Source organism: Tachysurus vachellii, chromosome 13 (genome assembly GCF_030014155.1).
Source record: "Tachysurus vachellii isolate PV-2020 chromosome 13, HZAU_Pvac_v1, whole genome shotgun sequence".
In the NCBI taxonomy this organism is placed as follows: Eukaryota; Metazoa; Chordata; class Actinopteri; order Siluriformes; family Bagridae; genus Tachysurus; species Tachysurus vachellii.
Genome location: NC_083472.1, coordinates 6,155,772 through 6,169,743, shown reverse-complemented (window position 1 = coordinate 6,169,743; position 13,972 = coordinate 6,155,772). Strand labels below are relative to the sequence as shown.

Below are 13,972 nucleotides of genomic sequence, written 5' to 3'. Positions count from 1 at the left end.
CTCTCACTTGGTTATTTGAAACCTCACTATGTGTTTGTACTAGAGCGGTCTTTCAGGGCCACGGGTTTGAGGAATATATACAGAGGATAAAAAAGTGGGATAAAAAAAAAAAAAAAAACGGGAATGGAGCATCAGGAATGAAGAACACATGGATTCAAGAGCAGGATGAAATGAATGAAGCACATGATCGTTGGCTGTAATGGTCGTGCCGGTAGATCAGCGTGAGCCGAGGTGGAGATGAAAAAAAAACCAGACTCTCATCTGCTTGTTTTGGCTTCAATCCGCACTGGGATGATTGCTCGATTTAAGTTCAAGGAAAAGGTCAGATATGAATCAGCCAGGTGAAACTGGAGAGCCTGGATACACTGCTTGAGGCTGCAGGCATTCAATTAAACCCACAATGTACCCCAATGGCTCTTTTGCTAACAAGACGGAGGTCGTTTCTAGAACATTGCTATTGCACACAGGAATATATATATATATATATATATATATATATATATATATATATATATATATATATATATATACACACAAACAATAAACAATAATAGTGGACAGTCTGATTTAAGACTGATATTAGTCAATTATTTTGCCGTGGCTCAGTATTAACGCTAAATCTTTGCTGTTTGTGCCTGCCAGGATGTTCTGCAGTCCCACAGGCTTAGGATGAACTCAGCCAAAAGAGTCTGAAATGATGCCATGGAATTTTAACTTGAGCTTCTATACACCCACAAACGGCTACAATCTCTCTCTCTCTCTCTCTCTCTCTCTCTCTCTCTCTCTCTCACACACACACACACACACACACACACAAACACACACACACACCAGTCTGGTCAGTGCATGTACAGAAGTGGAGTGATTTGAGTCGAATGCTTTCTCCTCAGGCAACATTTTCACATCAAAAGCACATCAGATGTCACAGCGTGTTTACAGAGATCTTAACTGAACCCCGGGTTACATTCCTCAGGCTGGATATGAAGCTGTTTAGCACAACACTCAATAACACAGGCAAGAAAAGAGCATTAAAGCCCGGAATACAGAAGGCAAAATGTTATATGTGGTGCGCTTGAAAGTAAATGCACAATTTAGAAAATGTCTCGAGAGATAAGTGAGCAAAAAAATAAATAAATCATGCAGTTATTTAAAAACTCTTTTGTGCTCTACAGACAAATCTAACATCTATCACTTAGCAAGAAAACTCTAATGTGTCAATGTTGATAAAATACAAGATATCGTACTATACTATTTATTTTGTATTGTATATTAATATGTACCCCTTTATCGCACTGGATAGCCATGTGTTTACCGTATAAACAATGTCCTGGCAATACACTACCATGAATACACTGCATATGCAAATGCAGTAACAGTGCATCAGGAATAATTCAGTAACTTCTATAACTACTTTTGTTTAGTCCAATTGCAAAAAGAAGAAAGCGAGAGCTCCTCGTACCTGCTCCTCTCTGGATAATGAGGGTGGCTTCGGTCCCCACTGCACAGTCCTTCAGGATCTGCACCACCTGTGAGTGGTTGAGGCCCTGCAGCCCCTGCTGGTTAATCTCCACTATCAGATCCCCTTCACTCAAGCCCGGACAGCCCTGCGGCTCCAGCACCTGTACAAGCCATGTAACAATACGAAATGTAACAAAGCTGCACTGATAATTATACATCCAGAGTAGAGATGTGTATTTGTATCAGTTGTGGATGGAATGAATGACTGCATGTCAGATAAATAAAAACAGTAGACGAGCTAGTCAACGTATGAATGTGGAATGATTGACAGCTGCACAGATGTTTTTAACTGGCATCAAGTTATTGAAATATTTACATGAGCAATGCTACGTGGATTCAGAGACAGATCATGCAGCTGCTCCTGTTGTTTTTCTGGGCTCCTCATTAAGATAATGCAGATCACCCATGTGTAGTTCACATATATTTGCTAGACTTTTCTTGAGTCTAAGTGTCTGAGACAGGATTTTCCAATAACAACAACAACACTGACTTTATGCACATTTGGGGGTAGAAAATTGGGGATAGAAAATGCCGACTGAAACAGTTTTTGTCTTTGATGTCACTTGTACAGTAACATGATGTAACATCGCAGTAAGAGACAACAACATAAAAGATGAAGCTTTGAAATAGACATCTGGTCTAGTATATTTTTAATATTTTGCTGCAAGAATAGTTCTATTTGTTTTATTTATTGTTTATTAAATTCTCACTGGTTTAAGGTGGATTAATATAATATTATGGCTATAACCTGATCTGATCTGATCTGCTTCTTATTACTGTAAGAGCTGCCGACCAATCAGATTTGAGGATTCAACATGTACTAATAAAAACATAGAGAATGTTATAAAAAATATATTAAATAGTAGTACATTATGTTGCACCTGTTTGACCCGCTGGCCCGTCGGACTGTCTGCGATGGTGAACCCGAAACCCTCGGTTCCTTTGGTCATTGTGAGGCTCAGAATCTCTGGTGCTGCTTGAGCTGCGGCTGTTGCCCCAGTCGACGACGCCATGGAGACGGCGTCCTCATGCAGAGGCCCCGGTGTGTTGAGGGACGGTGGCTGTGATCCGTCCAGGTGTGTGTCTCCGGGATGGGACACCTGGGACAGAGCGTCTCCGTGGTCAGGAAGCAGGCGCCCCGTTAGGGACATGTACTCCATGTAGTTGTCGTAGGTGCTGCGTCCGTTGAGCAGGAGCGAGGGATCAACCAGGCCCAGAGGGGGCACCGTCGAGCTGGCTGACGGCTCCTCGGGGTCGTAGGGCAGCGGGTATCCTCGGCACAGCACCAGGGTCACGCTCTGACCGATGGGCACCGACTGAAAGAGCTTGACCACGTCTGCGTGGGTGGTGCCCAAGACACAGATGTCGTTGATGTAGACAATTACATCCCCTAGGTGCAGAAGAGGAAGGGCTGAGGTTAAATAACATGAGGACAAAGCACATTCCTTCAACATACTGCACCACTAGAGAGCTTGATTCACTTAAAATCCCTTCTAAAGAATTCTGATCAAGCAGCTTCAAGGTTTTATGTTATGATGTGCGTCACGTAACGTAATTCGAGGATGTATTCTCTCTTTATGCATTCGCCTGTGTTGCATAAAAATAAATGATTCAGCACAAAGCTTCCCTACATCACTTCATCTGGCCCCTGTGGTCAGGATCTCATCAGCAGCTGAAGCTCAAAAACATCCATTTGTAACAAGATTTTCTACAAGAAATAAAACATGGTGTGCTGTTGGTCAAAAAAATAATCCATAAAAATGTGGAGTGACACATTCCCACCCTGAAGTGGAGGATTTTACTATAACAGCTGTAATGATTCTGATTATTGTGATGATAATTGCAATTTTGATTAAGCATTTATACAGTGGTTACTTTTATATATCCCCAAGATAAGTTCATGTTATCACTTACTGTACGTTCTAGCAGGTATCTGAGTTATCTCATTCCTTCACCACCCTCTCCTTCTTTCTTAAAATAAAAAGTTAATATAACGAGGTTCGTCAAGTGACGGATAAACCCAAAATGTCGAAACGTTAAATATAATCTACTTATATAAAACTTTTTTTTGTTAAATAATGTTTATTTATCCATTTATGACGAGTCTTAGACTGGAGCATCTGCTATAGAAGCCGAGGTTAATGAGCTGTTTACTTCAAAAGGATCACATATTAGCGGGTACGTTAATCTAAAACTAGCATTTGAATTACCGACAGTATGACTGTCAGGGCTGCTGCCTTTGTAGAGAAGGAACCGATGAATCGTTTTCAGATTCGAAAATTCGGAAAATTGACGATGGTTTTGTTAAACACATTCAAACCCGTTTCTGTTCTCTGTGATGCCACAAGTTCTTATTTACAAGCAGTAAAATTGGAAGGTGTTTATCTTCAACTACTAAAATTCTGTGTTAGGTTATCAACAGATGGAAAAACACACGTCTCACACGGAGAGCCGACAGAGTCTTGATTCATTTTATATCAGAGTCGCAGCCATAAAATCACTCATTTGTTTAAACTGATTAAAAATATCTGAACGGTGATTTCCAATATAAAAAAAACAAGTCATTGTTTCTAAACATTTCCTGTTCCAAAAAATTTTGTAGCTTTTATCCAGTTCCAATCGTTGTCATATGTTACAGGATCTAATATCTGATGTTTTTGTCTGATTTCTGATCCTCTGTCTTTGCTGGCGTTGGCTCAGTAATGACACGAGGACATCAGATCAGTGTGATCTGTAATATTTAGCATGGACAAAATCATGAAATGTTTATTAGCAAACAGACATCATAATTAACTTTGTTCTATTTATATATTTTATATTTGCTGCTATAAATGGAAAAACGCCTCTCTGTTAGCTTTGTGTTGCCTCATAAAACCAACAGAGAACAAATGCAACCATAAATAAGCCTGACAGATCCATAGCCTCAATTTTTAAAAATTGTCTAGATATAGAATAAATTTGATAAATAAGTAAAAACCTGCACAAATATCACTATAGACTCATACTGTACATCTGAACTAAAAATGGAGAATAATATTCTGTGTGAAAGAAAAGCCTCTTTCTGCTTTTCTTTTATTCTGATTTAAAATACAATAATGGGTCTTCCTGGGGACACGGTGGCTTAGTGGTTAGCACGTTCGCCTCACACCTCCAGGGTTGGGGGTTCGATTCCCGCTTCTGCCTTGTGTGTGTGGAGTTTGCATGTTCTCCCCGTGCCTCGGGGGTTTCCTCCGGGTACTCCGGTTTCCTCCCCCGGTCCAAAGACATGCATGGTAGGTTGATTGGCATCTCTGGAAAATTGTCCGTAGTGTGTGAGTGAATGAGAGTGTGTGTGTGTGTGTGCCCTGCGATGGGTTGGCACTCCGTCCAGGGTGTATCCTGCCTTGATGCCCAATGACGCCTGAGATAGGCACAGGCTCCCCGTGACCCGAGGTAGTTCGGATAAGCGGTAGAAGATGAGTGAGTGAATGAATGAATGAATAATGGGTCTTCCCTCGTAAATTAGCTGATTAATGAAAAAAATCATCATTTCAATAATGAGTCATTTGGCATTATTATTATTATTATTATTATTATTATTATTATTATTATTATTATTATTAGAGTTATTATGCAGATCTGAGCAGGATAAATGTTTAACTATATACAACAAGTATACGTTGTATAATTCAACGTTTAACCCCATCCACGTAACAACCTGTTCACACACACACACACACACACACACACACACGCGCGTGTGCGCATACACACACACGCATACACACACACACACACGCATACACACACACGCATACACACACACACACGCGCGTGTGCGCATACACACACACGCATACACACACACACACACATACACACACACGCATACACACACACACAAACACACACACGCATACATACACATAGACGCATACACATACACGCATACACACAAACACAGGCATACACGCACACATGCACACACACGCATATACACACACACACGCGCATACACACACACACACACATGCACACACACCCACATACACAAACACACACATAGACACACACAAACACATACACACGCATACACACACACGCATACGCACACACACACACACACACACTCACACACACACGCATACACACACACACACACATGCACACACACCCACACACAAACACACACATATACACACACACAAACACACACACGCATACACACACACACGCATTCACACACACAAACACACACACGCATACACACACACAAACACACACAAACACACACACATATAGACACACACACAAACACACACACACGCATACACAAACACACACGCATACGCACACACACACACACACACACACACACACTCACACACACACGCATACACACACACATGCACACACACCCACACACAAACACACACATATACACACACACACACAAACACACACACGCATACACACACACACGCATACACACACGCATACATACACATACACGCATACACACAAACACAGGCATACGCGCACACATGCACACACACGTGCATACACACGGATACACATACACACACGTACACACACAAGCATACACACACACATAGACAGCAGGATCGTTTTAAACACATGTAGGCGTGTGATAAAGAATGACACAACATTCTGGCCAATAATAAGAGACCACAGTGTTACAGAAAACCTGAGGCTGTTACTCCACCGGCAGACAGGAGAGAACACAAGCAAGCAAGACAAAAACAAAGAGAGAAAATTACATAAAAGATTTTAAAGCAGCCTTTTTTTCTCCACCGTTAAATCTTAACCTCGGTCACACGGCATTGTGCAGCAATGAACATGGAGCCAGTGTGCATAATTAAGTGTGAGGCCTCGGGAAGCGACGGAGCCTATAGACACGGCTCACTTGCTGCGTGCAGTTCGAGCAGCTTGAGAATCAAAGTTGAATTAAAGAACTTCTATGCTGACTTAAAAAAAAAACAACCTTTGCCTTAACCCACACTGAGCACATAGGCTTTTTAGACAGTAACAATGTAAAAGAAGCATTTCATAGAAGCAGCTTCTTGACAGCGATCTGAGCCACATGAAGCGCAATACCGCGTAAGAAAAAAACACCCCAATCAGCTACGATATAAAGATTTCAATATTTTATTTCTGATGAAAATATGCAGGACGTACACATACTGACTGACAGATTATTTTGCAATGTAAAGCCTTTCATGAGTCAGTCGTAATCACTTACATTGTAAATAGAGTTTTATTCCTCCTCAAACTAGCCTACAGTATGTAGCATGTTTTTTTTACTGGTTTATGGTTGTCTATTGTGCATCCAGCCTTTATAGTGAGTATAAAAACCTCGATGTCTGTAAACACATTAAAGCTGCTTTGACACAGACAGCAGATCTGATCAAATGTAAAAGCCCTGACCTGGTACATCAAAAAAATTCAGAGAGGAACTGAACCCATGAGTAATTTAGCTAAACACTGTTTATATAGTACAAGTGGTAAAAATGGCAGTGGGGGCTGAAGCGGTTGTGGCTCTGTGTTGTTGAGTAGAAGGTCAGGGGGTTCAAGCCCCAGCACCACCAGGCAGACAGTATTGAGACCTCTCTGCTGCAGGGGCTCTGTATCATGGTTGTCCCAATTCTTTGACCCCAACTTCCTAAACTAGGATATGTGTAAAAAAGGATTTCACTGTGCTACCTTTGTGTATACCTTTGTGGTTTTTAAACATGGTAGGCATAGTGGTATGGTGTGAACTTCATCATGTGTAAGTGATCCACTCCCTGCCCTTATTCTAGCCAGTAACAGTATCATTTGTTCAAAAAAGTCATTCTACTTCTTATTTCACGTTTCACAACAGGTGAAATAATTAAAGATTAGAAAAAGACCAGTTGGTACTGTTCAGTTTTAATGCCCTGTGTAGCCTTGGATTTTGCCTGACAATAGTGGAACCCAGTGTGCTCTTGTTGTTCTGTTCTTCTTTTTCTGCTTAACATGGTTGTAAAGAGCTTATTTGTGTTACTTCCTGTCACACTGTTCCAGGATGAAGATTCTCCTCTGATGTCTCTCATTAACAAAGAGCTTCCTCCTGAAGACCTGCTGCTGTCTGGGTGTTTTTTTTTTTTTTCAATTTCTATTTAAGCTCTAGAGACTTTTTCTGACTCTAGAGCAGTTTCTGAAAGTTTCGTTTTTTCAGATGTGAGAGAAACGGGAGACTCACCGGTGGCCATCTTGCCGTCCTGCGCCGCCGGGCCGTCCGGAATGACACTCTTGACCTGCAGGAACTCGTCCGGTTCGTCTCCGCCGATGATGGTGAATCCAAAGCCCATGTTGCTCTTCTGCAGTGCCGTGGACAGAAACGTGCCTTTCAGTTGGGTGGCATCTCGCGTGAACGGAGGCTTTTCTGTGAATGTCACACATGCAAAAACATTATTAACCCACAGCACACCAAACTGTCAGGAAAATAATTACCAAGGACAGTTTTCACAAATCCTTTCATGAGCAGGACTCGTCTTACACCCAGGTTTCTATATCAATTCGTTTTTTATTTTAAAAAATAACCAGATTTATTTTAAGGAAAACAAAATCACAGTAAATATTTGGGTCGATAATCAAATAACATTACGAGCATAACCAACCTCTGTTATTTACTAGCCTACTAATCGCTCGGTGCACGTGCATGTGTTAAAGCTTGAGAGTGAAAGAGTTTATTTATTTTCCATAATTTGTAGTTAGAACGATGAGGCTGTACTCAATAAACAGGAAGACAAGATTAAACAAAGAAAATCAATATTCATGAAAAGAGAACACTGCTTTAAAAGGATGGAAAGTACTAGAAAAAAGTAGGCTTGGAAGTGTGGAGCGTATAAACAGAAAAAAAAAAAAAGAGTGTGCTAACATAAAGACGTACAAAAGAGAAGTCAATTACTGAAGAGAAGCAATAATGAAACAAGGAAGAAGACAAAAGACAAGATAAGACAAGAACTAAAACCAAAAACAAAAGCCAAAGCATGACAAAAAGTCTAGTCAGAGGTATCCAGCTAAACATTGTGAAGATCCAGATATACTGTATAAAATTCATTGCTTAAAAAAGTCTGCATGAGCGACTAACGTGACAGAATGGCAGCTACTCTGTTTATCCGTCAGTGATTACACACTGATCATGGCTATAAAGATTTATTATTGGGTTCAGTTTTTGTAACATTACAGAGGCTGAACAGAACACACACCTGCTTATCTGGTTTGAACTTAAAGCAGAGAATAAATGGGGAACAAAAATTCACATCTTGTTATTGACTTCAACAGACCGCCGTGTCACTCTGTTTATTAGCCGGATAGAATAAATAAAAAAACAAAAAAAACAACCCTTCCTTTCTTGATGGACTGTTCTCTTGTATTTTACAATTTACATAAATTCAGAACCAACAGAGGATCTGAAGGTTTAGAAAAACTCTGGAGTTCCTGAACTACAGACCTGAACTTTAAGTCCCGCTCACTAGCCAGATCCCAATTATCACCTGATAGCTAACAGGCGGGGATGGAGTGAGCTAGCAGGTGTTTCCTCCAACTGCTTCTCATGCTGAATCACAGGGTAGCATAAAACAGTCAGAGAAATGTGCTATCTATCCTCGTCCACAGAGACACGAGCCCACAGAGACTTGGGCTTGCCTAGTGTCACTGTGATTGACAGGTAAGTAAATACTGCCATCCCTACTACACAGAAAGCAGCCGGTTTTGCTCTCTTAGATGACTGTGGCATCACTGGGATTCAAGGAGAAAAGTTTTCTGTAGATTCACTAGGAAGTCCTGCTACAGTATATTTTTAAATAAAACACATCCAGACCTTAGTTTGTTAGTTAATGGCCCCTTGTTTATTGCTATTGCGTCAGTCAGCTTTGTGCTCGGGTCTTCATCAGCGAACGTTTGAAGTCTTCGGCAAGAAGGAATTAGAGTTGGGTCTGTGGTGAGCTCTGAATCTGCTCTGGCCTATTAGTTCCGCAGGAGCTCTTGGTTGCTTAATTCCGCTCAACTACAAACTGTTGTAGAAAGGACATTATTTACATTGACATTATTTCTTGTCCAGTGTTAAACAAATGAGTATGAGGTTCCCTTCTGAGTCTGGTTCCTCTCAAGGTTTCTTCCTCATATTATCTCAGGGAAGTTTTGCCTCACCACCATCACCTCTGGCTTGCTCATTAGGGATAGATGTTATAGATAAATAGTAACTTAATTTTAAACTTTAAACTTTTTTTTTATTATTATTCTGTTTCTGCTCTGGGGACACGGTGGCTTAGTGGTTAGCACGTTCGCCTCACACCTCCAGGGTTGGGGGTTCGATTCCCGCCTCCGCCTTGTGTGTGTGGAGTTTGCATGTTCTCCCCGTGCCTCGGGGTTTCCCCCGGGTACTCCGGTTTCCTCCCCCGGTCCAAAGACATGCATGGTAGGTTGATTGGCATCTCTGGAAAATTGTCCCTAGTGTGTGATTGCGTGAGTGTATGAGAGCGTGTGTGCCCTGCGATGGGTTGGCACTCCGTCCAGGGTGTATCCTGCCTTGATGCCCGATGACGCCTGAGATAGGCACAGGCTCCTCGTGACCCGAGGTAGTTCGGATAAGCGGTAGAAGATGAGTGAGTGAATGAGTGTTTCTGCTCTTATGTAATGCTGCTTTGAGTCAATGCAAATTGTTAAAAGCGCTACACAAATAAATTGAATTGAATGGACGCCTTACAGATTTTTGAAGCTGGTCCTCCTAATCCTCTAACTTCTATTTACGGGATGTTTTTTCCATACAGCTGAGCAGATGAGGGTTAAGTACGCTGCTCGAGGGCTTTGCAGTAGCAGCTTGGCAGAGCAGGGATTTGAACTGACGACATTACGTTCAGCAGTTTATATCTTAGCCACTGAGACATCAACTATGTGGCTATTTAATTACTGCCTTCTCTCGTTACAAATATCCCATGTGTTTGTGGTCATAATACATCAAACTTTTTTTTTTACAGAAGATGAAAAAAAAAGTAAAAACCATTCAGAGCAGGCAGTGTGTATGTCTATATATTGCATTCGAAGTTCCTTGCAAGTAATTTCAATCTGAGTAATTAATTAAACTCATTTAGAAGTGGTACTTAATCATCAGTAGAAAAAGCCCTTGAGGAAAAACAAATCAGACAAAAAAGTCGTATAAACTTTGACTACACTGCTAAAAGCCAATTAAAAAAAAAAAAGAAAAGAAAAAAAGAGAGACATGCTAGTAGCTTCACCCTGCCTAGAACTGGGCATTGCTCCAAAAGCAGGCCACTGAGAAAGGGGAACCTAATCAAGAGAAGCTATCGGGAGGTCGGCATCAGCTTTAATGACGATCCAGATTTTTAATTGCAGGGGCTGGTCACACTGCGTACTGGCTAACACCTCGTCTAGCCCATGTAGTGAAGTGCCACAAAAGCTGCCATGGATCAGGATCATTCACTTAATCATATTTTACATATGCAAAAAAAAAAAAAAAAAAGTGAAGACAGTAAGAGAAAGAGCTCAGAAACACACTGCAGTGCAGAAAATAAAGTAATAAAGTGCAGAAAGTGACCTGCAGCCTTTGAAAGAAAAAAAACATATACAGGTTTCAGTGTCACACTACACCGTGCCACGTATCCAACCCTCACTGACTAGCGGAGGGAAGAGCGCATGTCCTCAAGTGACCTAGTTAGAGCGTGACCCAAATCCAAAAACACTTCCAACAAGTAATAACTGGGGTGTTGGTAAAAATCCATTTATGGACATGAACTTCCATGAACGCAGGAAATCTAAAAGCTGATTTTTTGTAGATCCGGTTGAGCACATGCAGTGTGAAAGAACATAAAACACACCACAGATAATAAAAACATAAAAGATAAAGAGTTTATTATTATAAATCAAACCGCTTCTTTCCGAGCTCACGTCTCTTGAAGTTACGGACATAAAAACGATCAAAAGGACGTCTGTAGATTTTGTTATTCCGTTACTTCTTGTGTATGAGATGTTCGCATCCGATTACAGAGCACAAAACAAAGGCTGCTGGGATAGCGCTCGTCATCAGCAGCCTGGTAGCAGCTAACAGGGGTCAGCAGTGTGATTTTGGTTGTGCAGCTTCCCACACGTTATTCCCTTTCCAAACCAAGTGTGTGTCTCTGCTTTCATTCTCCCGCCGCAATCTGCTAATTGATTCCGGTTTAAACATGCTCAAGCTCGTTGCTAAAACAAACGCTGCCTCCTCGTGTAGGACGGCATTCGCAATCTGCGCCGCATTTGTCGTAAAGCTGCACAATATACACAAAAATGTCGTGTGTGTGGCAAAGAGAATGAATGGGATAAATTAATGAATAAAATCCTTTTGTTTTAAATAAACACTGTGTGTTAAATAGTGACAACCCTTCACAGCTGGATTTTATACCACATGCTTATATGCATAAACCTGATCAGAGCTTGACATCAGTCTTTAGGCATTAGACATGGATTATTATGGATTATAATTTTTAACATTTTTTTACAGTTGAAATGACAAAGCATTTCATCAATAGGAAAAAAAACCCCAACTATTTTGGTAAAAAGACTAATTTTGATCATTTTTGGTTGTTTTCCAGGACTTACAGTGACGTCCAATGAGATTTCCGAACCCACCAAACATCCAAACGATGCTTTTCCTTTATAAATAGAACTGATACCTTCACATCATCATCATCATCATCATGGATAATTTTCAATTCATCTTCACTTGGGAACAAAGATGAGATACGGTTTATTTCAGCTCAGTCTGAACAGAAACAATATATTTCCATTCCTGGTCCAGACTTCCACGTCCGCTCTGTAGTAATAAAAAAGGGTTAATATAATATCTATACCTTTTTCCATAACGTATTTTACTCTGCATTTAGGAAGACTACCTTTTAAACAAAATCAAACACTGCTATTAACCGGGAATGTGTGTTTATTTGGAACAGTGTTTATTCAGATCATCCTTCTACACTGTGATTTGCTGCTTGGAGAATAATACAATAAAACACTTTGTTACATGGATTTTCTGCCCATCTTCGAAATCCTGGCTTCCTAACATCTTTTCCACCTATATTTCCTCAACAGGAGTTTAGTGCTGGCAAAATGTTTAGGTTTAGGCTATACTTTCTTAAAATCATTATTATTAACCATATAAACTCCTCCAGGGCAGGGAGCTGACCCAGCCACTGAAGAGTTAACTCTGAATGCTGGTCCTGAGCCAGAATAAAAATGGGAGGGTTATGTCAGGAAAGGCATCCGGCGTAAAACCTGTGCCAAATCTAAAATGCAGACCACGCCATCCTCTGTGGCGACCCCGAACAGGAAGCAGCCGAATTAAATTCCTATTTTTAAAAATGATATTTTCACCCTGGAACGACTTAGAGTGATTTCGCTTTGATTAATTTACACTCTTTTAACGTTTCTGATCATTGCTTTGGAACATTTTTTTATTTCTGCTAATAAACAGTTATCTGGAATCCCAAATGACTATTCACTACCTGTGCAGTAACAATATAAAATAATTAGCTTTGCTGTGCACTACGTGCAGCACATACAGTTAAAGATTCAACTGTAAAAAAAAAAAGGGTGTCTCTTACTGTCCTTATTAACTAAGCATAAAATCCCTTAAAAATAGAAGGTATGGTATCCTTGGGGAAACCTGAGCTAAAGGAAGAGGTAAAAGGGAGATGGAGATGTGAACGATGAAATGCAGACAACTGTTTATGGCTTTAAAAAATAATAAATAAATAAATAAAAGTTTTACAACACTTTCATCGGTTTTATTTGTTCTGCGTCGAGTGTCAACACAGACCCTAAGTCGGTCTTCCTGCATGTCTGTATAGACCTTAGAAATATAATAATAGAAGTTATGGTTGTGAAAATAAAAGAAACCTTATGACATGCACCCTGCCTCATTTCCTGTTTGCTGTGCTCTGTGCGAGAGGGATGGAGTTATATCTATCCTGTCAATCACAGCAACTCTGACAGAATCGGTTGTGGGCATCTGTGAGCTTGTGTATGTGGCAGAGGGCAGAGTGCTTTCCTCCTCTGCCTCGTCAAGCAAGAAGCTCAGATATATGTGATCTGGTCACGTGCGTCTTGGAGGAGGCATGTGTTAGGCTTCAAACTTCTCTGGTTGGTAGGCGTGTGATTTTAAAGAGAGTGTGAGAGGGTGGGAGTTGATATCAAATGATATCCAAGATTTGTGAGAAAATAAGTCGACGTAGAGAAAAATTACAGCTGCTGATGACTTTTTTGCTGTGTGTGAACGTGCGTGTGTGTAAAATGGTACCTCTGTAGATGGTGGGCAGCGGCAGGGATGACAGGCCTTGGCTCTGCATTTGCTGCTGCTGTTGGATTCTTCTTTTGGCCTCCAGGACGGGGTTCTCGAACTGCGTCCTCCTGTTAATGTGGCTGACAGGGAGAAAAC

At 40.8% G+C, this 13,972-nt stretch overlaps 1 protein-coding gene across 14 annotated transcripts in view; it reads right to left on the bottom strand.

The window, feature by feature from the left end:
• The window catches only part of magi2b (membrane associated guanylate kinase, WW and PDZ domain containing 2b), a 135,756-nt gene that overhangs the window by 37,879 nt on the left and 83,905 nt on the right, over positions 1 to 13,972 (bottom strand). For 9 of the 14 annotated variants that reach the window (XM_060884430.1, XM_060884433.1, XM_060884434.1 and 6 more), the window contains exons 8-11: positions 13,835 to 13,956; positions 7,742 to 7,924; positions 2,388 to 2,908; positions 1,460 to 1,619 (exon numbers count right to left, since the gene is read on the bottom strand). In XM_060884430.1, coding sequence (XP_060740413.1) covers positions 1,460 to 1,619; positions 2,388 to 2,908; positions 7,742 to 7,924; positions 13,835 to 13,956 — 986 coding nt within the window. The remainder of the gene's footprint in view (positions 1 to 1,459; positions 1,620 to 2,387; positions 2,909 to 7,741; positions 7,925 to 13,834; positions 13,957 to 13,972) is intronic. The other 5 variants (XM_060884438.1, XM_060884425.1, XM_060884428.1 and 2 more) reach the window with 2 other exon arrangements.